Raw genomic sequence first — 26,553 nt, forward strand, 5'->3', positions numbered from 1 at the left:
TCATATGTAAAATTAGAAATATTTGTGAAATCCCAAGTTCAACAGACAGGAACAGAAAAATGATTTATTACAATTATAGCAGCATCTCAATGACAACATTAATTAGCCTGGGCCATCCTGTTTAAACTAGAAAGGAGAGATTATAACTATCAATAATGCCTATTAAAATATCATAAACATCACTATAACAAAGTATGTAACTCCTCCAAATAAGCTTATGATTAACAGTATCAGCATTTGCCACATACCATCACATTTTCAGACTTTCAGAGTCATGTTCTTTTTTCATTATTAGATACTTAACCTGGCACTAGACGGTGGTGAGTGGTCAGTTTTATAAACCTGGCACTAGACGGTGGTGAGTGGTCAGTTTTATATTCTAGTCAATATGGCCCTGTAGTTGTATAAAACTGAAAAAGGCTATGAAGAAATTTTTACAATGTACTGTCATGCAAATGTTACAACTTTTCTTCTTAAATTTTGATCCATACATGTTGCTGTAGCATTTAGTAAACTTTATATCACAAGAAAATTAATTTTCATCTGAATTCCTTACTAACTCACTCACCTTAAGTCCACAGACAGCAAGAAAATCCTCATTCCACTGATTACCAGTGATAGATAGCACCGTGAAAGGGATTGGTGCAGAAGCTAGTCGAGTTAGGGTCAACTTCCGTTTGGATGAGTCTGCTTGTTTCAGCAAAGCACTCAGCTGCAGAACTGTAATCTTTCCTTTCTCATGTGACACAGCTGCACAGTAATACACAAAGTAAACTCACATACAAATATGAAAACTTAACTTTTCATTTATTTGGATCAAACAATCTCAACAACATTACAGGAACTCACAGCACTAGATATGTGGCAACAGGCTTAGAACAAATATATCATTCACTTACCAAGGTGCTGTCTTTTTCCATGTGGAGAAGAAAGGCAACACATGGCCACTCTGCGAATCATGTGAGCTGAAAGTAACTGGCGTATTGTCTGGCCCTGATCACCTGAATAGTTCATGCGAACATTCTCAAACGCACCTTCCTGTGAACCTAATGTTGGGACCTTAAACATAAAAAATTCCAATTAATTGATTATATATTAGGAGAGAAATAGAAAAAAAGAGGATATCAACTGTTATAAAATAAATTGTAACAGAAATAATTCAACCCTCGCTCAGCTGTATTCTCATTGTTCACATCAAACAGTATGTTTCTAGCTCCTTCCCAATCAACAACATTGCCACTTTCCTATCCCTTGGCATCGTTCAACTTTCTATATTGATACAAACATCATACACATGTATTTTAAACAGAAGTAATGTGAGGGTGTGAATAAATTAAGCTGCCTTTAAACAGAGTCCTGTGTTGGGTTCTTGTCAACATGGTAATGAACCTTTGGGATTTATAAAAGGAGGGAAATTTCTTGACCAACTAAGTTACTATCTTTTTGTCATGAACTCTTGAATCAGACACTTCTTACTAGCAATGGCATCTGAGCCTAACGTACAAACCAGCAGAATGATAAAACTGAGATTCTAATTTCACAAAACATTTTCTTTACGATAATAATGTTTGTTTCCAAACATGGAGAAATGTTAATGCTATATAATGCACTTGCTCCGGTCTTAGAACTATGGAAACATAAGTGGATATGTTAAAAATCATGTACATAAATTTCACTTCTATGCTTACAACATAAAATGAGGCCCATTTCAATGAAACATTCTAATATTAGTTCACATATCACTGTTATCAGTATCAAAATAACAAAAACATACATTTAATATAAATATGCAGAAATACTATATATCCGCACTCCAGCTGTACCCAACTGAAAACCAATACATTATTCATACATGATCTTCATAATATTGTCACATATTCATGGTTTGCATTTTGAATAATAATGGGATTTGATGACTGGATTTATTGGCACTTCTTTACAATTAAAATCAATTATAACAGCTCACAATCAACAGCTGCTTACAACTCACTCCATTCCTTACTAGACTACGTGTGTCTTCTCCACTGTTATGAATGCTGAATGAAGAATTCCTTGTGAAATGAATTCTGCTAAGTGTTCTCATATTCAAAAACACACAATTTAGAATAGTCTTTCGTACAAAAAGCACAATCAGCAACATACTGAAACAACACACTGAGATCGAAAAATATGATAATAGTGGCATATATCAGATGAAATGCTTGGATTGCCCTTTGAAATACCGCAATAGATAGCACTAGACACACTGCCTAGAATGATATATTCGTATAAGCAGGAGCAACTACACTATGTTCAGTATACAGAAGCACTGCAATAGTGACACATACACAACAAAATACGAGGCACAAAAACGTAAGTACACAGAACAGCAACACTTGATATATGAAAAAAACATGATAAAATATTGTGAAAGTGTTTATACTAGCCATATAATATACATTACATATATTGCAGTACAAATAGATGCAAAAGAGTGCAATGACTAATCATGAGATTGAACTAAACACTGACATGCATGAAAGGAGCACAGTGAACAAGTGCAGTGCAGTGCACTCCCCAAAATAGGAAAAAAAAAGAAAAAAAAAAAAACCTGATGATGGCCCATGTGAGGCCGAAACATGTCATGAAACTAGAAAAATACATGTAAAACTAGACAATTCAGAAATTTTGATAATCACTTTTAATGTATAAAATATACTTATAGTGTCCTATTGACATTTTAACATCATAAAGTATTAAAATACATTTTTAGTGAGTAACATAATCTTGATGTCTTTTATAATGTTGCATTATTGATGTGTACTTTAATAATGAGGATAATGCCTCACTGCAACGGGATGCTAAAATATAATATAATACCTATGTGAAGGCAGTTTAGTTGCTGTTTACTGACTCACAACTTACACTGGTGGGAAAATAATATTTTGAGTAAAGTTAGAAATACTCAGTTTGAAAGAGGTTTATTTAATATAACTGTATTAAAAATTACTTGCACAGGCAAATGTTAATATGAAAATTTCTGATGATTTCCTTACCATAAGTTGGTCAGTATTCTCAAAACGTTTCTCAAGCGTATGCAATTCACGTAAAGCTGTCTGTACTCGCTGGTGGCAGCCAACTGGGCTGTGGCGCTTACACGATGCTTCCACTGCAGGCATCAGTATTTTAACCAAATCCAAAAGTGAAGCAACTACTGAACTGCTGGAGACATGGCCCATTAGAATCTCTCTTGAATTCTCTACACAGACAAAAATACATAAGAGCACATGTTAATAACATCCTACAATCTGAACAAGATACATACAGCTGAACTGTATACCACTAAGATCTGTTAGTTATGTCTGCAAAAACAAAGAACAGTAATAACAAGTCACCTGAGTCTTATAAATCTCTACTTAGGAAAGATTAGGTGTCGTTTCTGGTAATAGAAAAGGACATTTTTCTCTTCTCCACTACATTTATTTAAAAATTCTCATACAGTTCAATGACTGGAAGCAGGGATAAACAGACATCTACAAATAGCATAGTGAACTATACTCGTAAGCCTACACTGTTTACAGGAAAATAGGCTAAAACTAAACTGCTAGCATGATGACCACCGATCACAAGGCGAAAACAAATATAACTGATGAAACATTAAACACAAATTAATCACACCTCACACAACAGAAATATTCAAAATACCTGTGCTATTATGGTGACTTATAGCTAAATGATGGCACCATTCTAAAACTTTGTATATCCGAAGACCTACCAAGCTGTTTGGCTAAAGTTGCAAGTCGCTGTCGGTCTCTTGTGCCCCGTTCATTTGCATCAATATTGACAGGAGATGATGGTCGACGACGCAAAGAGCTTGGCAGCATCTGCTCCATGCCAAATGTTCCTGGTGTACTAGTAGACAATGCTTGTGTGATATGCTGTTCACCAGACTGAGGACTTCGCTTTACTAGAGCCTATACACAAATTATTACACATGAAATCATGCCATGGAAATAAAACCGTTGCAATTTCAATCATATAACATCCCAGAGGGATTAAAAATAATTCAAATGAAGCGTTACTTCACTGATCAAATTTTCATCTTCCTGTTGGAAGGCTGAAATACCTTTCCTTTTCATCTCTAAAGCAACATGAATACTGCTCAAAATATGTGAAAACTTGGCAATATGGTGCAAAATATTCCACAAATTAAGCTTATACAGCAAACTTCTAAACTTTGTATTCTGGTAAGACATGTTCAATGGGGATGTAACACACACATAAACATTGTATATACCTACCTGACAAGTGCCATCATCTTTGGCTCCACAATCACAAAAGAAGTTTCCATACTTGGCATAAGTTATATCATGTCCTCGATGACATACACGAGCACAAACCGTGCAGACACCAACACCATCTACCATTTTGCAAGTATGACAATGGTACCAATGTTGATTCATAAACTCTCGCTGTGTTATTGTGAAAGTACAGAGTTTGTTACAGAGACTGTCCTCATCCTGAAATTAAGAACCACATTAAAATTTAAGGAAATGCAAAAATGGCTTAATATGAAATGTGGAACATGCTATAAATACAAAACCTCAAGAACTCATCAGCTGACCTCTCAAGCAACATCAACCACAAGCAATAGACAATTACACTGCTGATGCACAATTCAGGCAAGAAAACATAACAGATTATACCATTTATGGAAGAGGGCTGCTGTATGAAAAGCTTGATATTAAATCTGCACTGAAGGTAAGTGTACTTCTCTTTACTCTTTAATTACAATCCCATTTAGTAAGGAATGGCCAATTTAGTGCTGACCAGACTTCCGTAATCTGGCATTTAGGCAGCTGATCAATGATCGAACTATTTTCTGATCTTCTCTTCAAATAACTGTGATATAAATACATTGAGGAAAATGGCATTTCTTATTTTTTGATAGATATTTTTGGTTGCTGGGTAATTAGGCTATAAAACAATACTGCTTCAGTTGCAGAAGTTACTCGATGCCAAAAGAGTGATTATGTACAGTAAAGTGTAAAGAAGTGAAGAAGCAGGGACATAGCCCATTTAAAAGTACTGTCCACGATTTGCCAACAGCATGTGTGAAAAACTATGTGACAAGCCAAGTAAAACATAAAACTCCATTTTGTCAAACATACTGAAAACAACAGGTAACACACTCTTCACTCTACTTACTGAATCCTCTCCTCCACTTTCATCATCTTCATGACCTAAATCATCAGTCCAATCCGAATCTAATTCCGGTGGTAGTTCTCCTTCCCAAGGAGGTGACGTAGCTCGACCTGGAGGTGACGGACAAAGTGCAGCTACGATGTCACCAACATAGTTAAGGAGGTAACAGGCAGAGTCCAGCACAAGTCGGTGCTTGCCAGTACTAACTCCAGCTTTTAATTTCTCTACCACAGCAGGCTGAGTGAGATACTGTTTGCTGCATGAAAGACCATCCATAATTATACAAAGCAAAGGGACAGAAAACTTCTTGTTACAAAACTACTGCATACGCAATGTCAAGTCATGTTATTCTACTACCATGATCAATTATAATGACTTACGATACCTTACATACATAAGGAGTGGTCCTAACAGCTGGCCCTTTCACCGCAACCATTAGTGATTACTGTGCTTCTTACGATGCCTTACACAAATTTGAACAATACACACCAGACATATTCTTTAGTTCCTGGATTATATATAATTACAAAAATATCCAAAAAGGCATCTGTATTAAAGGTAAAAGATAGAGCTGTCACTGTGCTTAATTAATAAAGCACCATGCCATGAAGACGTACAGGGGACTGGATGTATACTTGTAGATCGACATATTCTTGAAACAGAACAAGTCTAGATGATGTGAAGAGAAAAAACTCTTGCCCCTACCAAGAATTGAACTGATTCCTAGGCTGTCCAGCCCATGGCCAGTCACTTTACCAACTGCTCTATCCCAGCCCCTCAAGGCAACTGTATTATACTTTAAATTTCAAGTACATCATATATACTCACCAAAGTTCCAGCCACTCTGTAGCAGCTGAAAAGAGATGAACATGCCCCTTGCCTAAACCAGCATCAGCAAGGGTAGCCATAACAACCATTAACTCAGAGAAGCCAGTTCCTTCAACTGCAGGAGACAAGATGTGTGAGCCAATTGGTATCAGAGCACGCAGTATTGTTACTGCAACTTCCTCACTTACATTGCTGTAATATGACAGTAAGAAAACATAATTAGCAAGTGTCCTTACAAACTGAAATTCATACATACTTGTGCAAAAATCTGGTAAAGCACAAATGTAAATATAACAGCAATAATGGAAAAATATACCCAGCAGTATAAGACACAATTTTTTCCCCATCAGTGTCATTAATAATTCATAAGTCAGCTATTTTCACAAATGATCCCAAACACTTTTTGTGTCAGCCACAGCTGCAATCATGCTTTTTATCACCCACAGCAATGCATATACAATGTGTGTAATCAATAAAGGATCCTTTAACACCTTCTGTTACACTGCAACTGATAGAAGGCACTGGTTGTTTACTTTCATGTAATAAAATCAAGGATCATATTGGCAATATTTAAGTAGTACATTTCACTGTACACCAAGTATTTCCTTATTTTAAAAAAATAAAAAAAGGCTTATCAGTTTGCATCTGTGTCCCCCCCCCTTAATCCCTGAAAGCCATAAGTTATCTTGTTTATATAACTCCAAGACAGACCACAGAGAAAACATCGCCTCCAACAGCAGGATGCATTTTCTATGCAGTCCATGTCTTATCAAAGGAAAGTAGGCGACCAGTTCTTCTCAGAACTTTATATTAAATTATAGCAGTCTAATTCCCTGAACATAAAGAGAAATTCAGCTAAAACAAAACAACTAAATATTCCAAATTATCCCAGCATTAAAAGCAACTACTCCAACAACAGATGCAATTTCACTGTCCTCACCTATTCTCCTTAACAATATATGCAGTAAGGCCCTGCAGCAACAGATGGTTCTCCTGTAAGAGACCCTGGTGTTCCTCAGTAGGACTATGGCTGCTACTGTTCGATTCTGAGCTAGCTATTTGTGCACCAGTTTCTGATTTTCCATTCACTGCTCCCGTTGCTGCGACTGGTGGTGGGGGTGGAGGTGGAGCAGCAGCACCCCCAGTTGGAGTTGCTGCACTGGCTGGGGACTCTGACTGTTGTGGAGATGCAGGGACTAGTGTGGTTGTTGGTGTTGCTAGACTGGCAGGAGGAGGTGATGTACCACCAAGAATAACATGACGCAGCCAGTTCTGTAGTATTGATGGTTCTACAGTAGCTAGTCTTGATAAAGATCCACACAGACGCTCCAAGCTTCCATCACCTGGTGTCTTCTCAGCTACAGGACAGTAACAGTTACATGTAACAACTATGAAGCTTGTGCAATCACTGCAGCCTGACCATTTTGCAAATATTATAAAGCTGCTTAGAAATGCAACTACAGAATTAAATTTCTGTTCTATGAACTCTGTTGGTAGTAAAGAAGTATACAAGCACCTCCATGGTATCTAGAACATGGTATAGCTAATGACTGTGTGTAAAGTAAGTAAAGTAAAGCTATCCCTGTACCAGGCCGTGAAGGCCCATAGGGTTGGGAGAAGTTGAGGGTCCCACATTATCTAGACAATCGGCTCAAAGATGGTGGTAAGGTTGTCAGCCCTACGCACTGGCCATGCTTTACTCCCCAGGAAAATTATTTAATTAATTCCTGGTACTCATTTCTGTTAGAGGCTGAGTAAACCCCAGGGCCAGCNACCCAACAGCAGTCTCTAATACCTCTGGTAGATGGGGGAAGCATTATAGATACCTCTCAGCTAGTAGAGCCGGTCTCGCTGGCTGGGCGGGACTGATGGTAAGCATCAGTACTGGTAGGATATAGAGACTGGTAGAAATCATAGAGGGCAGCACAATGGACCAATACAGGTCTCAGTGCATGGGGAAACCCACCCTCTCCAATAACTAACTAACTAAACCCCAGGGCCTAGTGCGGCTAGAAGGATTAGGTCAACTGAAAAAGAACCAATGACCTCATCGGGACTTGAACCCGCAACCTTCTGGCTTGTAGCATAGCACCTCAACCACTATGCTACCACATGCCCTAATGGCTGTGTGTACTGATCTAAAAAACTGAAAAATAAACTGCATTAGAATGTAATGTTATGTTTCCAAAGACGATCACGATTATGTCATAAGATTATGGTTCTTGACATCAGTGTGTTAGGATATAAAATGTGAGACATTGCTTTAAATTACGAACACAATCAATGTAATCAAATATCCTTAAAACACAGTAGGGATACGGCTTACCCACTGACATACTACAGGGTGATTCATATAGAACCGGCCCAACGAAATGAGCTGTAATATAAAATATACCATACAGATATTAAAGTAATTTACACAAATCTTATATTGGATTGTGTGCCGTGATCAGAGCAGGTGTTGAAAGTGTCCACCGTTTTCAAGTAGGCATGCCTCCACCGGCGTTTGTATATTCACCGTGACTCGCTGAAGTGTTTCTTCAGTGATGTTCCTGATTTCAGCCAAAATGTTGTCCTTTAAATCCTGTAACGTACGCAGTTTGTTTGCATACACCCTGTCCTTCAGTAAACCCCAGAGAAAAAAAATCCGGACTGGCAAGGGCAAGGAATTTTGGGGGCCACATCTTTTTAGAGATGACGCGATCAGGGAAGCTCTCAATCAGTTCCATGGACATGTCAGACGTGTGGTATGTTGCTGAATCCTGCTGAAAATAACCCTGTGTAAGTTCCACACCATCCAGCTGCTGCACAAAATCGTAAAAAATACGGCAGTATAAGGTGCTGTCCATGGTCATGTCGAAGAAGATCAGTCCAATGATTAGTAAACCAGAAATGGCACACCACACACCCACTTTTTGTGGGTGCGGTGGTGATTCAGCAATCTCATGTGGATTTTCAGACACCAAGATCCTGGAATTTTGTGTGTTTACATATCCTGATAGGTGGATCCATGCTTCATCACTAAACCAAGTGACATCAAAATTCTGGGGTTATCGTGCATGAATTCCCAAAACCATAAACAGTACCGTACCCGTTTATCTTTATCAACATCACCCAATTCCTGAACACTGGTGATCTTGTAGGGACAAAGATTCACTTTCTTTGCAGCCCGTTGACACGTTGAATAAGAATACCCGGTTTCCTGGCTTAGACGTCATAATGATTTCTTGGGAGACTGCAGTAACCTGTCCCGCACAATTGCAATCATTTCTTCTGGCATTTCTGGCCGGTTTTTACCACTTTCACTTAAAAGTGTCCCTGTCCTTTCCAATTTCTGAGCCAAGGACTGTATAGTCGATTTCGCTGGCTTCTTGCAAACTCCACACTTCCTCCTGAATTCCAATTGTGTGTTCGCAATCAAGCCTGTCACCCAGTATGTCTGCATGAGAAACACTCGCTGTTCAACAGTGTACTCCATGACTGTCGCCTGTGCACTGCAGACACGTTTTGGGATTGTCCTTGACCTTGCAGCATACGGGCTGCCACTTGCCAGATCATGTGCACACCATTTGACTAAGCATGGCCCACGGATTATTATGTCGTAATTGTGAGCGGTTATATGCGTCATCTGCGGAATTATTAGCAAATTCACCGGGCCGGTTCCATACGATTCACCCTGTAGTATAGATGGCATGTCACGCTGCATTTATTAAAACAGAAATATGGATATTAATGCATTCCGAGAAAAACGCAATTATAATCACATTCCTATGTAAGGTTCCCAAGTACAACTGATATGGGTGCCAGGTCATGAGGGTATTGTAGGGAATGAAACTGCAGATCAACTGGCAAGAACAGGATCTGAACAGCCGTTCAAAGGACCTGAACCAGCTTGCGGCATCTCAATTGAAGTTGCCAAGAAAATTGTCAGGAACTGGACTGACAGAAACCATAAAAAATACTGGGAATCCATAACTGTACTCAGACAGGCAAAGGGTTTTATATCAGGACCCTCTGACAGAAGAACGAAAGATCTGTTGAGATTAAACAGAGATCAACTAAGATGGGTGGTAAGATTACTTACTGGACACTGCCACCTGAAAGGACACCTTTTCAAGTTGGGACTGACAGATAAACCAACTTGCGAAAGGTGTCTACAAGAAAACGAATCAGCCGCACACATCCTGTGTGATTGTGAGTCCATAGCCTATTTACGATTTTGTCACTTGGGTCAGTTTTTTTAAGGAATCAAGTGGCTTTTATGACGCCTCCATAAGCAGGGTCCTACACTTTATTAAAAGTGTAGGATTAATAAAGGGCTAATCCAAGGGGAGCACAATATATCATTGAAGGTCGCAGTGCAGGGGCTGGTTTTTATGGCCCACTCCTTACATACATACATATATATATATATATAAAGTTCCCATTGGGGGTGACAAAATTATAAAATGAATGGAAAAAACTTAAATGGAAAAAATACTGAACTACAGTAATCAGATTTGGATCACAGAAATTGAACCCCAAATACACAAAAACCTTACAACAAGAATATTACAAAGATTTTCCATTGCTCATAAACAGATCAAAACATGTTAAAAAAAGACTGCATTATGATTATTTTTTTGAGCAGTGCACAAATTTTGATTTCCTACAGGTAACCCTATACATTAACTGATATCTATCACTCACCTGTGCTAAATAGTTTGTTGAAGAAATGCAGCACTTTAGTGCTGTACTGTGTTGACAGAGAGCCTTGAGGAGTTGCTACCGACAGCAACACTGTAACTAGATCACGTCCAGTTTCCTGGTTGAAGAACTGATCTAATGCTGGCCGACCTGCTGGCTTATCCAACAATGTCTCCATGAACTTGATGCATTCAAGCAGTACTTTTTCATCCACAGCAACACTAGTTTCAGAATGTACATAAAGAAAATTACAAACTTCTATGGTATAAACATGTGCGGTAGGACTCCATCATTTTACTTCTCCTATGTAATACTTATAAGCCTGATGGCAGATTAAAAATGAGCCCTTTGGGACAGGATGCATGAGAGAGGAGCAGTAAGACAATGACACATCTGATATGTAAACCACTAAAATCTTTCATGCTTCTTTCAATTAATTCACTGTCGTTCCAAGCAAGCTAAGTGCATGAATAATTAGAGCTCCTATTTCAAGTCAGGAAAAAGCCTGGTGTCAATCTGTTGTGAATGTAGTAATGAACCTTTATGAGGGTGGATAAGAAATTCAGTTTCATGAATTTATTTTAGACATGTCTTCATTTCAATTTTAAGAGCGAGTATGAGAAAATAAATCAGACAGAGGTTCTTGTGGTAGACAGCAGGTAGCAGCAGCTGCCTGCAGACACCCACAACAGATAATTCAAAGTGGTACCACTATTGCAGGAGTTGAATTTCATGGTGGTTCAATCAATGGTTTGTCTGTTGCTTGCCAAAGTGCTTTCTCAAGAAGAAATTCATCAGGAAGTAGCTGCTGTGTACTGGGCAAACGCCAAGACATTCTAAGGAGTCAGACACTGGTGCCACAATTTTGAATTTTATTCTGGTACTTTTCATTCATGCCATGAATCTTCTCAAATATCAAAAAGAAACAACAGATTGTATGAGTCCACGACATTCAAACAAGAAAAAGATTCTAATTCTCACTTTCCACTATGAACTGGTAATATACTGGTAAGGTAAAAAGGTAAAGTTGTCCCTGTGCTTAACTAAGCACTAAGCCATGAAGCCATATGGGGAAGTGGATGTACAAACCCACATTTTCTTGACCTTGGCAAAAGTTGGAGATGAGTGGTCAGACTCACACCCCAGCCACTTCACCCTGGGGAAACAGTCCCCAGTTCCCACTGGATAGGAAGCTGGGTGGACCCCAGAGCCAGTCTGGATGACATGGAGAAGTGAAAATTCTTGCCATCACAGGGACTTGAACTCAGACCCCTTACTTGTCCATCCCATAGCCAGTCGCTATACTGACTTAGCTATCCTGGATCCTACTGAACTAAAGAAAATATATTTATATAAAAAAATACTATAAAGTTTACAGAGTAACAACTCTGTTAAACACTGCTAATGATATTATGGATTATGACACTATGTAGTCTGGCATGTGGTCAGCAACACTTTGGAAGAACATACAGCTTCTATCTTCAGGATAAAAGTGAGATGAGGTGGAAAAGGGGCAGGTTAAAAAGAAGAGGAATAAGTCACAGAGACAGGCCTGAATACTAATCACCTGTATTTATATTACGTATATGTGTCATCACATCTATTCATGTCATTACGCAACAGGAAAGGTGCACATAGTACAGCATAAGATGTTCATGAACAACTACCAAATTCTACTCACAAGTATTGAGTAGCAGTTTGAGCTGTGAAGCTGCGGAGCAAGTAGTATGTATGTTCCAACACAATGTAGTAGACTCTCTTCTGGTGTTCATCAGTTTCAGGGTCACCAATAACACGCTCCAATGTATGCAAAACAGCATCATGAAGATGTTCAGTACATGCATCCAGTGTCAATGGTACCAACACATCCACTGCTCGCTTTCGACTCTCACTATCCTCTGGGCATTTCCTGCAGTATGTTAAATAGTACTACAAATCAGCTTTAATTATAACTGTATCTATAATGTGTATATATTAACCGTCTTTTAGTGCATACAATTTCACTTGTCACTTCACACTACATGCTTTGGCATCACTGTGCCATCCTCAGGTGTATTAATCATGTTAAACCATTGCACTGCCTGTCATCAAGTGTCCATTTATAAAATGATATAAAATGTGTGTTCGTCATTCAATAATAAATTTATATATTAAAACTTGTTATGATCTATCATCTTATATGTCATATATCAAACTCGTGTGTGATGCCATTCATCTGCTATGGGAGTCGTTCTTCTTATGTTTTAATTGNAGACCAGACCCGGGATCAAACCAGGGCCACCACTGTGGGAAGCCAGCGACTAACCGCTTGAGCTATGGCGCAGCCTAATCCCAGCCCAGTTATCTCAGAATTATATTTCAATAAGACTTCAGAATTGCTGTACAGAACTGTTAGGCTTATTTTGGACTCTATCCATCGTCTNAAAACATGTAACGTGAAGTGACAAGTGAAACTGTATGCACTAAAAGATGGTTAATATATTCACATTGTGGATACGAATCGGTACAACATCACGCTAAAATACAACATAACTGTATCTGTTGTTTTTATTTGGGTGTGGAACTTAGTGTTTCACCCAATGATCTAAGGAGAATATATGAACCCGAAAAAAGAGAATGGAGAAAATTACATAACAATAAAATTCATATTCACCAAACATCAGTAAGGTAATGAAATCAAGGATGATGATATGGATGCATGGGAAGGTGATAACTGCATACAAATACTGACAAGAAAATTTAAAGGGATGAGGGAACTTGGGAGATCTAGGTGTAGATGGTAAAATAATATTAAAATGGAAAACAGTATGCATCTTCAGGTTCCATACCAGGCAGAGAACTTTTTGACCAGGTAAAGTGACAAAATGCTTCTCAAGGAAATCTCTTGTTCCATGTACTTAGTTACTCTTCACAATTTATGTAACACTGCTGCTGCCTCATCTTGCCTAATAATTTGTATTTTGTTAGAAAAATGTTTCCAATCTATTTCCAACTTTTATCGCAACATTTTGAACTCATTTCTATATTCCTACAATAACATAATTTTGTGTGATGAAAGTATGAAAACTGGTGTGCTCCCTATGAACTTACGTGATATGTTCGCCAATGAAGGTTACCAAAGAATGTAGCAAATACTTGAGTGAGGGGTTGACACTGAAGGAGCCATAGTTTGACAGTGAAGAGATGTGTGTGTTAATTACAGCCAACACATAACTTTCGGCAGGAATTACATCATTAAAATATGTATTCTGTTAAAAATCAAAGCAAAGTTATTAGTAATCATGTACAAACAGAATTCACCAAATTACACCTCACTTTAAAACCGCAGTGTAACTTTTACTCAGAGTCACCTAGTTACAAGCAAGGTTCCAAATCCTATGATCCCAGGGCAGTTATTTTCCTTTTATTGCTAGTGGGGTGGGACTAAGTCCCTTGTACAGCGGCCAGTTCTGGCCTACTGTACCAGCCCCAGATGATAGGTGAGGGTGATTGTGGAGCAATTGATGGAGTGAAGATTGGCAGGAGAAACCAAAGTACTCGGAGAAAACCTGCCCCAGTGCCACTTTGTCAACCACAAATCCCACTAGACCAGACCCGGGATCAAACCAGGGCCACCACTGTGGGAAGCCAGCGACTAACCGCTTGAGCTATGGCGCAGCCTAATCCCAGCCCAGTTATCTCAGAATTATATTTCAATAAGACTTCAGAATTGCTGTACAGAACTGTTAGGCTTATTTTGGACTCTATCCATCGTCTGGTATTTAGAAGACTGGACCAATCGAGTGATTGAGACTAGCTCTTTTTAACAGGCCCACCTGAGGGCGGAGACAGATCCATTCTCTGAAACGCTGTGGGTTTTTTGTCTTATATATATCAGACGATGGATAGAGTCAAAAATAAGCCTAACAGTTCTGTACAGCATACACCATCGTCAGAATCCATTCAAGTCTATTCAGAATTGCTGTTGATCGTGACTGTTCCTTTCAATTACAAGGACTCTGTACAAACACACAAATGTTACACCAGATCCAAATATTAATCATTACAAGTCATATGATGCATTACTGTCACAGTGCATGGATATGGTCCAGCTGGCTAAGCATCGCATTTCTTCCACACAAATATAGTGTAACCACAACAAAATAAGTGTGGCTTATAAGAAGAGAAATCACTGACTCCATCAAATCCTTAATGTTATATGTGCAGAAAAATCTCATACAAAGCAAGAACATTTTTTCAGCATTTCATCATAACAAGAGACTGCTAGCCAGTTGTGTCTTATTTTCTTCAATCTTTTGCACATGCTGTAATTTCATATTTGCTTCCCAAGCAATTCATAATTGGCATTCCATGAAAGTACTGTTAGGAAAATCCTCAGTCCAAAATCTAAGAACTCGATGTCTGAATAAATAATTTAAATGACTTTGAGGCACAAGTCCTTAGCACACATACAAAGAGCTACTCTACTTTGTGACAAAAAAACATGGGCCAATGGCTGCAAGCACATAAGTTATATGAACCTGGCAAAAATCTTTAGCTTCTCAGTTCAAACAATACTACATACTGAGAATGTTGGATTGTTCTCTATTATTTTCATGCCCACATAATACCATTCCAAATGACTCAGGAAATGTACACATAGCATAAAAATTCATAAAAGTGACTTCCATGTTTATCTAAGACTTCTGTTCAAAAAATTTTCATTCTAATACTTAGCAAATTACATGTGAGTGTTGCACAAGATGTGCAGAGAAAAGCATTTTGGTCTCCGCAGAGAGATCACTATTACCCAATTCTGACCGAAATTAAGAAATGTTGACAAACTGTAGCAAAATTCCCCAGTATAAAACTTAATGAAAATCATTTTGAAGTTCTCAAATTGTTACATGCAGACAGATAGACAAACATGGCAAAGCTAATATGTGCATTTACACAATTTCTGGTTAGAATGGGACAAATAGAACATACATTGCTGTACCTGCATTATTTTTTTAAACCTTAGAGACCCAATCCCATAAAACTTTATAGGTAAAGACTTGATGTGGAAACAAATTTAATAACATGAAACAGAGAAGGTTGGCAATTCTAAAAGCAGAAGTTAAAAGGTGTTTACAACACTGGCAAAAAATGCTGGAACAATTGTGCACATACTTAAGGAACTTCCTTTGATGAAAATTGACCTTCAGCCCCATTTAAGTCCAGTATCTTAGTCTTCACACATTATATTTTGATACTTTTCAATCAGGCACTGTACATTTTCTTATGTCATCTACAAAGTTTATGCATCACTTACACACATGAATATTTTATCTAGACATAATATGACTGTCTTATTTTTTAATTTGTCCATAATATATGGGTTTACCAAACTGATAATGTAACTGCAACAGCCCAAGCATTCTTTAAAATTATACATATTATATAGTCTTGACTACTGGAATATAAAGTCCACTGAAAGTCAAGTGATGGTGTAGATAGAGGCAAAGCATTGCTTTGAAACGTCAGTCGACTTTCAATGGACTACATGGCCCCAAAAGAGAACCTTCATAATCAATGATGTGAGAGACTCAAATTCTATGTATAAATTTATGCTGACTGGAAGTTTTGATAAAATGAAAAATTGACTAACCCATGGAAAATCAGCCACACCACTGTCATTCCATTTCTCCAGTACAGTGCGAACCCCTGCAGGCAGTAGTGCCATCAGTGCAGTAGCTAAACTGCTTGTCTTGTTGCAGCGGCTTGAAGAAATGGCTAGGATTTCTTTGAACACTTGGAAGTCTTGTAAAGAATACTTGCCTACTGGCTCTGCACTCTCATTCATCTGATACAACAAACTTGACCTACAAGAAATGTTAATATTATCTAAATATTGAGTGAAAAATATTTATTCAAATTAAGGTTAGTTTTATTTTCCTCTTTCCTAAGAATTTCAACCAAGCAATCAACCATTAGCTTTCTAGTATTAGAATCCTAAGGTTCAATATCACTGCCTGCTATTAGACTGAATCCGAATTTCTTTTAATGAAATCCAGTTCACATCCATCTACCCATTTTAGTACTACTCACATATGACCACCCTAGTCTACCTAATTACCTCTGCCTTACAAATTATCACTTTCTAGGCGATTTATCCACAAACATTCAGATATAATTTGTAGTCTCCCTGAGCAGGACACAGCAGGCCTCAAGTTAAGATTCACAATACATTTGTTTACATTCCATTTTATTTCTAAATTCTCTGTTTCTCAAGCCATACACTCAGTTCATCATTATTTTTATAACCTTTTGTATGAGGTAATTTTAATAATTTGCATCAAGGGAAAATATGTTTAGCGTCAAACTGACATGCCAACGAAGAGACAAACTCCTGGAACTTTGTGTACTACTCTTATACCAGGACAGCAACTGAAATGACAGCAGGAGCGATTTCTAAATATACTAGGCAGAACATTCATACCTGCTACAAGCTATAATGGTTTCAGCAAGCTGCAACACATGTGGCAGGAGTTCCTGAGCAAGATCATTAGATGAAGGAGAAACATCTGTAGTTTGGTTGCTTCTGCAAGAATGAGTATTACATCAATGATACTGATAATATTCTTGCATTAAATCACAAAATGAAAACAATATATGTTAATATAACATATACACTACAATAAAATATAACAGCTGTAACATTTTAATCTCACTACAACAAACTTTATAACAGTTTTAATTACCACTATGTATGATTTTGGTTCGGAAACTCAAAACATTCCAAAAGACTCAAAATTGATAACAAGATTAAAATTAAAAAATTTCTGTATATCAAGCACTAAGAGCGACTTGCCAGCTATAGTCAATAGGCATTTACTGTATACTGTACACAGGTTTTACATATTCTTTGGAAGAAATCACAGAAAAAACTAGGACAAGAACACCTTATAGTTTGTTTTTATCTGTGAACTGTATACAAAATTCTGTCATAAATGAACTAATGAATGGGAATGCTGGGCCTAACAGAAGTTACAACATTAAAAACATTACTTTAAAAACATAAGAGTCAGGCTACAAAGGTTGCATATAACAAACCCTGGTTTCAAGAACACGTAACAATGTAATCACAACTATGATCAAAGATGTAACATATTTACCAGAATGTAAGACTGTTTTTTTCCACTAATGCAGCATTTGAAAATCTCGACAAGAGTCTCAAATTCATAAAGAAAACGTCACACCATGCTCAAAGACTTATATCAATGTAACTACTTTTTCTTTTATGTTTAGGTATAAGAACCATCTACCAGTGTAACATGCTTCCTTCAGAAATCAAACTGCAGTNGTTTTTCCACTAATGCAGCATTTGAAAATCTCAACAAGAGTCTCAAATTCATAAAGAAAACGTCACACCACGCTCAAAGACTTATGTTAACAACACATCAATGTAACTACTTTTTCTTTCATGTTCAGGTATAATAACCATCTACCAGTGTAACATGCTTCATTCAAAAATCAAAGTGCAGTATGGTATGGTGCCTTACTTTGCAGATTCTGCAGATTCTGTAGCTGGTTTGGATACTCCATCATCCATCAATACTTGGATCTTGGCTATTACTGCATCCAGTAAGTACAGATCAGACAACTGTGGCAGGTTAGATTTAGGAACCAGAGAATCTACACATGAAAGAAAAAGAAAAATGGTAATGTACTAATAGCAGTAATGTAACATAAAATTAAGACTAATGACCAGAAACTCTTTTAAGCACATTTTCTGTATGAAAAATTTCACCTCACCTGACTTCTGTAACTGTGGATGAAATGTAGTAATACACATCTTCGCAACTTCAACATCATATTTCAGGCTATTCACTGCTTTAGCAACATTTTTCAGCAATGTCTCAGCATACTGTGTATACATACCCTGCTTCACTAAACAATCCTGCAATGTGAACATACTTTCAGATAAGCAAATGTCACTTTGTTAATACTTACAGAATCGATATGAATAAAAGTCAGAGGGATACAACAGTAATGTTCTTAGTGAGTACTGTCCATCTGCAGATCAGGGGGAAGAACAGTATACAGAAGACAAAAATAGCCTATAATTTAAGCAAGAAAAACAAGAACCAACAAGATGCAATAATTACAGGAAAAAATGCAAAAGTCTGTCCATCCATAATAATATACTATAATGTTCACTGTCCTCTGGAGCAGTTATTTTCAGCCTGTCTTTAGCCACTTGGCCCTGATGTTGGCTGGCCTGGTCCACTGCTATTTCACACTGTACACTATTGTGTCCATTCCCTTGTATTCACAAACTTGTGTCCTGTTGCACTGGTTCACCATACACAAATGGTGAACACTAATTCCAGCTCAGAGTTTCAACTCAACTCCTTGCCTGATGACCAACACTTCTAGAAATTTCCAGTACAAACATGAGAGACAAGGCACTGAGTTTCTGGAAGTTGTGAGAAGAAGGTGGAAGTGTGGAGACTTTGAGAAGCATGTGGCGAGCCTCCCCCCACAACTAAGTCTGTGTGGCAATACACTATATTTATATATGAAGACAAATAATGTAATAACTAATACAGCTCCTGGCAAATCAAAGATGACAGTTATAATTTCATTCGATGCACTTTCTTTCTGTTAAACCTCTTTAAAACCATGTCTTGTTTTCTATTCATCATTCAAGCAACAACATACAGAAATTATAATTCAACAAGCACGCCTCACCCATTACAAAAGACTAGACATTACTGACATCAATACTCAGATGTATAGCACATGTAGATGGAAAAGAAAGGAATAGTTTTCAAAAGATTTCTCATAGTATTGTATTGTAGCATCCTGTTGCACTTTTCACATGCTTCGATCATTCACCATCTTACATGCAACACTATAAAGAATTATCACCTTTACAAGTTTAAAACTTTTTTAAGTTTTTAAAATACACTGCATGTTTTGGCCAACATGGCAAGTTCAAAAGATTTCTTCAGAAACCTACAACCAAAGCTGAATGTCCTTGGAAATTCTACAATATGAAATAACAAATGATGACCAGGAGCAAATATATTTCATAAATAGAAACAAAGACAGGGTGATCAATTGAGAAGGATGGGATGGACAAGACATAGCACACACAGGTGAGCTAAGAATTACATAAATAATTCTGGTTAAAAAATATGAAGAGTAGAGAAGTCTTGGGAGATATATGAGCAGGTAAGAGTATGAAACTGTAGTGAATAGCTTCTGGACTGGCTGTATATTTTACTTTCCACTAGTTAACTTAGATATAACACATAATTGAATAATAATTGTATTATAATGAGCAGGACATCCTTATAACAACAACAAATGTACAGAATAAGAATACACTTAAAAACATACCTTCATCCAGCCAGTGAATGTTTTGTATGCAGAACGTGGGCCCCACACTAGGGAATGCAACAACAAAGGAGGATATGTAATATCCTGTGGTTCAGAAAGTCGGTCCATGTAAGGTGTTGAAGGTGGAAGCAGGAGTAACAACCTATGATATGTAACACAAAATTGTTGTTACAACATTACTGAATAACTAAGAATATGAGATGCTACCAAAAAGTTGCAAGGCAGCTTCTTTTTTAGGTATATGGCAATATGGCAACCGTTGAAAACATATTTCTGACTCACTGCTGACTAACTGTAAGTGGTAACGATGTTTGTGACTTGTTTTATTCTATGGCCACTTTTGTTACATTATTTGTTCATTTGTTGTAAAAATCAACACCTTTCTACAAAACGGAATAAATCTAAAATATGTTAACACTGGAAACTGTATATATAGCTTCAGCAAAATAAATCCGCCATGATATGCATTAGAGGGATTTGCACTGACAAATGACAGAAGACACTGACAATCATAAAAACATGTCTTATCAAATAGAACTATAAGAATATCAGTGTAAAATGTATTGTGGCATGCAGACCTGTTGCTAGGCAATGACCACGAAACAAGCAATTATACAACAGTCACTGCTAAGTAACAGCTCTACAAACAAGCACATTTCCACAGCAATAATGGAAAAAATGTTTTATATGCAGTCCATACTGAGGAGTTATATAACCAGGACCAGTTAGCATTTGCAGTCAGAGAACTACTAGGGTTCAGTCACTGTGAGCTGCTGCTGTTAGAAGCTGGTAGCTGAGGCCGAGGACAGTTCAAGAACTCTGGGGAAGGGGAACATCCACTGTTGGAAGCCGCTACCAAGCAACAACACTGAAGACATAACTGAACACTAGTCTGTGTGATAATGATTTGTAAAGTGCAGTCATGAGGTGTGTGTTAAAGTGTCCACTAAATCTGATTACCAGTCCAAACCCCATCTATAGTCACACTTCACAATGAGACAGTATACTTAATAATAGCAAAGAAGTGTCATTTAATATAAATTGTTTAGGTTAGTGTCAATGACACTGAGAGCTGAGATCACGACAATCAATATCACAATGTTTACAGCAAGTCTGATGAACTGAATGGGAAAAGTCACCCATATTCTCAGACTATAACTTTGGCATAAACACTGTCACCTAACAGTGTTTTGTAGGGAAGTAATACATTGTTGTATCATAACTATGCATGTTTATCATGTCAGCCCCCTTAGCCTCATACAGTTTTGTACACATCTACACCAACAGTTCCCACCCTCATCATTTCACAGGCTTGTGTATTTCACATGCATGTGTTTAAAACACTTGTTGAAGTACAGGGTGTTTCAAAAAGAGCTTTAGAACTTTGAAAGCTTATGTAAATTTATACAGAGGACATACACAACATTTTGAACTGTCATAATGTAGCAAAACACACCGAGTTTTACCTCGGATAGTTATGGTTCAATGTGACTTCCATTGGTAACGCGGNACTTGGAGCATGTCCAGATATACGATACTGGTAATGGTCGTCTCCATGAAGAAGAAGGGGCCATACACTCTTTCTTTGCTGAGGGGGCAAAACACGTTCCCCTTTGGTCTATCACAAACATGTTCCAGGGAGACACATGGATTTTCGCTGCCCCAGATCCTGCACTGAGATGAAATGTGCTCTCATCACTGAAAATTATGGAGTCCAGAAACTTCTCATTGTCTTGTATTGGATGAAACATTTGCATACATAATTCCTTATGAACCACCTTATCTGCATCCATAAGGTGTTGAACGATGGACAGATTGTATGTTTTTAAGTGTAAACGTTTTCATAACACTCGCCACACAGTAACATTTGGAATACGAGTTTCCCCGAGACGCATGTCATTGACGTTTGTGGATTTCGAACGAAGCTCTCCCTAATCTGTTCCACTGTAGCGTCAGAAACACGTGGCCGACCAGGTGGCTTGGCGTGGCGCACAGAACATCCAGTCTGAACAAAATTCTTGTGCCAGGAGTAAATTGTAGGCCTACTGGGAGGTTCCTTGCGATACTGGGTGCAAAATTTCCTTTGAACTTGTGTAGCAGACTTCGTTTCTTCGAACCAAAACACATGAGCATGCTCTGCCCCTGTGAAAGTAGCCATCTCGATTTCAACTGCGGGAGCGCTCACGGTGGTGGTATTGGGTACTACAGCACCACATGCATGAAACTAGGTGTGTTTTGCTACATTATGACAGTTGAAAACGTTGTGTATGTCCTCTGTATAAATTTATATAAGCTTTCAAAGTTGTAAAGCTCTTTTTGAAACACCCTGTATAATTACCTCATAACAAGTACGTGATCAACATATACACATTCCAATGGAAGTGGAAAAGCAATCATTATTCATCCATTTTTAAGACAGACAACCATACTTACCTCCAGCAAATGGTAAAACAGTACTGGATAGTGCAAAGGCCAGTGAAACTGAGTTTCTCCCCTCGCTTCATGCTTGAACTACATTGACTTGTCACATTTAGAATTTCTATCAGAGCATCTATCAACAGTGGGTATTTCAATTTATCAGGAGTACCAAGAATGAAGTTGCAAGCCTGTAAAAATTAACCACTTATTAGGAATAAACGACATGTATGGTAATTGCAATATTGAATAAATATATGTTTACTGTAGTAAACATATTTATGACAGGAAAACCACTTCCTGCTTCCATAGTTCTTGTTTCAACCATAAGGAATGCAAAAAAAGGCAGAAATATTAGGCATTATAAAATAACAAATAATTATCTCAAACAGGAAAATACATTTAACATTTTAGATATTGATCCTTCAAGCTATCACTCTTTCAGCTCTGAAAGATGACAACAGAGACCAAAAATTATGTACCACAATAGAGTTTCTGAGGAGGTGAAGAAGCACTTCATGGGGCAGGAATGAATTAAGAGTAAGGAATATGTATCTTTTTTCCTCAGTGGCATAAGGACTTTCAGGTGGAAGCAGATTACATGAAAACATAATGCACATGTAACCAACAAATATTTTGTGGGTAAGCTTTGATTTTCTTCAACACATTCTGATATATATATTACTTTCTAAGTGACTTTGGTTTCATGTAATATAACTATTAAAGAGTGTGTATCAGTGTGTCAGGGACTCTTTCATTAACATAACTTGTTTTGAATTTTACAAATGTTAAAGAGAACTCTGCACAGGTAGTCAAGCAGGTTGTATCAGTCCTGAAATGGCAATGGTACTTATTCTGCAATATATGTCACACTGATGCACACCATTCTCCTTCCTTAACTTCTCTAGGAAAATGGTCACTTCTATCAAGTATTTTAAGAGGCCCATTCCATTATTTTTAACTTGCATATCTCAGTGCAACAGTCTAAAAAAATACAGTATATGTCCACTAGAGTCTGAATTCTCAGACTGAAAAGGCCAATGAATGAATGATAAATTAAAAACCTTACAACATACTGCTCTTGCCTATACCAAATCCAACAATGTTAAAATGTGAGAAGTGTAAAGAAAGAACATGAAAAAGAAAGAAAATATGGCAATGCTTTCATTAGGAAATGCTGGCAAATGTAATTAAGTTTTTAAGATATTTTTTCTCCCAACACAATCACTTCTTGGTTTATCCATAAGTGACCAGCAAAGTTAGCTTTTCCCATATGTTTCATTTCTGGTCTGTCACAGAACATGGCAAGAGCTGCTTCATTTTCAAACTTGAACCTAATTAATCCATACATTCTATATCACAAACATCTCCTTATTTCCTCAGCTACAAATAAAAATAAGTGAACAAAGCACATTCAGCCTTCCTACTATATTAAGCCCCAGGATAAGGATCTGTTAACATGCACCTTTTATCACAAAAAATCCAAAACCTAAAAAGTTATTTTTGCATTATAATCATAGGCTAAGTGAAATGGAAGGTACATGCAATTTTAACATGTACAAATGGGTTCATATAATGTGAATTTGAATTACATATACCTTTTTCAGAACACAAACCCCCTTGTTACAGTCCGACCAAGTGTAAAGAATCAGCCTTCACATCTCCACTATAAGTTATCAAAATTACTTTACAAAACCAAATTACCAATCCATCCAGTTTTGGTGTGTCCTGGTTGTTGACCTCTGCCACAGTTAAGCTGTAGAATCGTGGCTTCATGGAAAACTCATCCTGCGGACCATACTTGCGATAATTATCTTCAATTTCTTTCCAAGGACAATATATACGTGAAGCCACACGTGAACCATCTTTGTTATCTGATGCATCACCAACCATGCTCGTCGCACTGAACAGGTTCCACTGCACCTGCATTTATAGCAGATGTTTAGTTTATGCATCTTACATAGTTGCCTTCCATGATTTATTTTATGATGTAAATTACTGCTGTCCATTTATTAGAACTGTCAAATGGTATACATTACACAATTGATGCACATAGTATTAAAGTCTACTGTATCGCATTCTCTTCTTACAATACTACGTTGTTAGGCATACTGTATTTCAGAGAGTGCTGTATTATATATTTACCTGTATCACAGCCTGAACATCAAGATTAATATAATCTATTGATTCATATAATTACACATTTTTATTTAATCAGATAAAATTTGTGAAACTGCAGTATCTCAGAGTATATAAGAATTAGTGAAAGAGAAGAAAGTAAACATTACAGTACATACTTAATTTACTAACTTCAAGACAAACCTCACCTAAGAAAAATGGTTCCATATTAAAATTGGACTCAGCCAAAATTAATCATACTTTCCTGCCAAACAAATTATTCTGTTCAACCAAATTAACCTTTTTGTAAAAATAAGTCAGTATTTGCTTCACCTACTGTTTTTTAAATCATGGGAAGACTTGAGACCATTCACCTCACCAGTTTCCCAGCATTTTCATCAGTTTAACACAGATAGTAAAATATCTTAGAAGATGCTACCTTCAAATTCTAATCAAAGTACACATAGCTCATACTATACACTCCATGAAATTTAAAGTTCTAGTGAAGGCTGGCAAGTTCTTGACAAGCACAGTGACTAGTTAGTTAATCTTAATATTTGAAATAGACTAAAATGTGATTACCTGCTCCAAAAGGGCTGGAGGAGCATCATAAAGATGTTTCATGAGGTACTCCAGAAGCAACAAGAGACGGGACAAATGCAACAGCTGAGAATCACGCATCGGTTGGCTCATCATCTCAGAACAACGGATCACTCCTCCTGCAGTCAGTAAAAGTACCGACTTCTTCTGCATTAGGTTCAATGCATGAAACAGGAACAGCAGCAGCTGGGCATGCTCCACGTTCAGATCTGAAACACAAGAGCATGAAACAACTTAGAATGTTTACTTTCCCTCAATAGCTTCAACCAGAACGGAGAAGCACACTGATATTATAAATCAATATGCAGATAACTACATGATCTATCTTTGTGTCGAACTGTAGATAGTACAACTTTCTAATGTTCAAAAGATCACTCTTTTTTTAATTTTCAACATATTAAATATTTCTCACAAATGTATATACACATGCATAAGCCAATTACTATAACAAATTTCACATACTCAAGAACAATGGTGTAACATCTATTATTGAATAAAAATTAACCATAGATTTCCATTACCATCATCTTATTTTCCACTGTACATAAAAGCATTTTTAGCAGAAACGTATTTCATGAGATCTGCAAGACACACCCTTTTGGACCATAAATAAATTAAGACATAACAAGAGACCTATAAATTCAATAAATGGCAGAATTTATACAAAAAATATACAAGGGATTGGAAAGAACATATTAACAGGATGAACTCTGACAAGACTCCAAAAATATGAATACTGTCATGTATTTAGTGATTAGACACAGGGTTTGGATTGCTAACTGCATTTACTGGATCCTTACAACATGTAACTACAATTAATTATAGAGGTACTGCTAATTCACGCACTCTACAATTCACTACAGAACACACTAAGTCTTCTCAGTCTGCTGTGTCTTCATCACTCGTTGATTGGTAAGAGCTCCCAACACTGTACATTCCTCAGCTTCCATGTTCAACAGCTCCTGTCCTCACTGGTTGGTGGCTGTTTCACATCTAATCCATTGCTCCAACTGTGTCTTCAACCTATCAACTGCCTGCCATGACTGACTATGCCTCATCTGGCTAGCCTCAGTTCCTCTATTGTTGCACGCGTAACTATTGCTGCGGTCACATGGGGTTACCGACCATAGTGTAGCAACAAATACTCAACCAATCATGCCAATGCACGTTTACTATGCCATAACCTAACAATGAGTGTTTCTTCTAGATCCACAATTCCGGCTTTCAGCCTGACCGTCATATATCGTATTTCCTGCTGTATGCTTCTTTATGAGAGAATACTGTTACTTCACTGAAAACTTGTAGTGTTTCTTGTTTTTATGAATCCTTATTACAGAAAGTGATCTCTCATTT

General features: G+C 37.4%; 1 protein-coding gene across 1 annotated transcript in view; it reads right to left on the reverse strand.

The window, feature by feature from the left end:
* Nucleotides 1-26,553, reverse strand: part of LOC111867806 (protein purity of essence) — a 123,087-nt gene that overhangs the window by 77,458 nt on the left and 19,076 nt on the right. Inside the window, exons 15-33 of the mRNA XM_023857977.1 lie at nt 25,183-25,409; nt 24,187-24,405; nt 22,501-22,673; nt 20,068-20,209; nt 18,475-18,619; nt 18,222-18,354; nt 17,159-17,260; nt 16,328-16,541; nt 13,789-13,946; nt 12,380-12,607; nt 10,702-10,919; nt 6,953-7,370; nt 6,013-6,204; nt 5,188-5,440; nt 4,281-4,499; nt 3,755-3,953; nt 3,036-3,238; nt 900-1,059; nt 569-750 (exon numbers count right to left, since the gene is read on the reverse strand). Of these exons, the coding sequence (XP_023713745.1) occupies nt 569-750; nt 900-1,059; nt 3,036-3,238; nt 3,755-3,953; nt 4,281-4,499; nt 5,188-5,440; nt 6,013-6,204; nt 6,953-7,370; nt 10,702-10,919; nt 12,380-12,607; nt 13,789-13,946; nt 16,328-16,541; nt 17,159-17,260; nt 18,222-18,354; nt 18,475-18,619; nt 20,068-20,209; nt 22,501-22,673; nt 24,187-24,405; nt 25,183-25,409 (3,785 nt within the window). The remainder of the gene's footprint in view (nt 1-568; nt 751-899; nt 1,060-3,035; nt 3,239-3,754; nt 3,954-4,280; nt 4,500-5,187; nt 5,441-6,012; nt 6,205-6,952; nt 7,371-10,701; nt 10,920-12,379; nt 12,608-13,788; nt 13,947-16,327; nt 16,542-17,158; nt 17,261-18,221; nt 18,355-18,474; nt 18,620-20,067; nt 20,210-22,500; nt 22,674-24,186; nt 24,406-25,182; nt 25,410-26,553) is intronic.

The sequence above is a fragment of the Cryptotermes secundus genome, unplaced genomic scaffold, assembly GCF_002891405.2.
Source record: "Cryptotermes secundus unplaced genomic scaffold, Csec_1.0 scaffold953, whole genome shotgun sequence".
NCBI lineage: Eukaryota > Metazoa > Arthropoda > Insecta > Blattodea > Kalotermitidae > Cryptotermes > Cryptotermes secundus.